Source organism: Morone saxatilis, unplaced genomic scaffold (assembly GCF_004916995.1).
Source record: "Morone saxatilis isolate NCDOM2014 unplaced genomic scaffold, NCSU_SB_2.0 Contig19, whole genome shotgun sequence".
Lineage (NCBI taxonomy): Eukaryota > Metazoa > Chordata > Actinopteri > Moronidae > Morone > Morone saxatilis.
In genome coordinates this window covers 352,826-354,191 of record NW_023339751.1, presented here as the reverse complement: position 1 = coordinate 354,191, position 1,366 = coordinate 352,826, and the positions used below count along the sequence as shown (strand labels likewise).

General features: G+C 39.7%; 1 protein-coding gene across 1 annotated transcript in view; it reads right to left on the bottom strand.

Moving 5' to 3' along the window:
• Positions 1-79, bottom strand: part of LOC118329532 (coiled-coil domain-containing protein 85A-like) — a 16,080-nt gene extending 16,001 nt beyond the window's left edge. The window contains exon 1 of the mRNA XM_035663751.1: positions 61-79. Coding sequence (XP_035519644.1) covers positions 61-79 — 19 coding nt within the window. The remainder of the gene's footprint in view (positions 1-60) is intronic.
• Positions 80-1,366: the final 1,287 nt, after the last annotated feature.

The following is a 1,366-nucleotide window of genomic DNA, read 5'->3' as shown; positions in this document are numbered from 1 at the left end:
CGAAGATCAAGCTGCAGCTCACGATTGGTTCAATTATCTGTTTTGATCGAACACACCTACAACGATTTATATCTCCCATTTTTACTGATGCACTCATCTCTTCTTTATGGTTCAGAGCGTCTCAGGTTGGTGGGAGGAGACAGTCGCTGTGCAGGAACACTGGAGCTGAAACAGGGAGACTGGAGACCAGTGATTGGCTCTGACTGGACCCTGAAAGCAGCAGCTGTTACCTGCAGAAGTCTGGACTGTGGCTCTGCTGTTTCTGTAGAATGGAGAAAAGAATTGTCAGACAGATCTGTCTGGATGATCAGCTATGACTGTGTTCAGTCCAGATTTGCTCTGAGGGACTGTGCAAAGTCACGGTCCTCTTCTGATATCCTTCATCTCACCTGTTCAGGTAATCCTATCAGTGACATCATCAATCACAGTGTTTCCAGTGTGTTGTGTCTAATGTTATCCAAGACAGTGACATCCTGAAGTGTAGAGTACTGGGCTTGATTCTGTCTGTCTGTCTGTCTGCCTGTGTGTTTGGAGGTCCCACAAGGTGGATGACTCACTCCGTTTATAGTTTGTCATCACTCTTGAAACCAAATCTTCTCTTTTGAACCTCACTCACAATGTCACTATAAGAGGTACACTCCAATCCCAGAGTGCAAGAGGCATGAGGCCCCTAACCCATCCGTAAGATATCTAAATCACTGTTCTATTAGGTTCAAATACTAAACAACTCAGGGGTTTGAACATATGTTGCCTGTGAGGGACTGGACGGACGTCTTGACTAGCAAGGATGTTGATAAGGCATGGACTTTTTTTAAAGATCATTTTTTAGCTGCACTTGATGCTGTTGCTCCAATGAAGGAGACTAGAATTAAAGTGCAAACTGGATGACGATAGAGATTTTTTATTTTATTGCAGACCGAGATTTATATTTTAACATCTAAGAAGTCAAAACTGATATGATGATAAATATATTTTTTAGAAATCAATCAAGATGTAAGAAATCAAAGTCACGAAATGGATGCCTGCTGAAAATTCACAACAGATCAAAAATTATGTAAAGTACTTAACGAAATGTGCAGGAAAGTAAAATATGGATGGAAATGGAAATATTGGGCTGGTTATTAAGGATAAGATTAATTTTAATAAAGGGGAGGTTTTTAGCTATTTTAATAATTTTTTAAACCTTTGCTGCTAGTTTGGTTGTTAAATTACCCTGTGGTTGAAAGAGATACAAAGAGTGTCATTTGTGAATATTTTCTTCCTGATGAATTTTTGTCCTGTCTCTGTCAAACAAATCAACTGACTTGGATCTTTCCAGCCAAATTTCTGTGGGATAGTGCCAGTGTAATTTCTAATGTAGTTACTC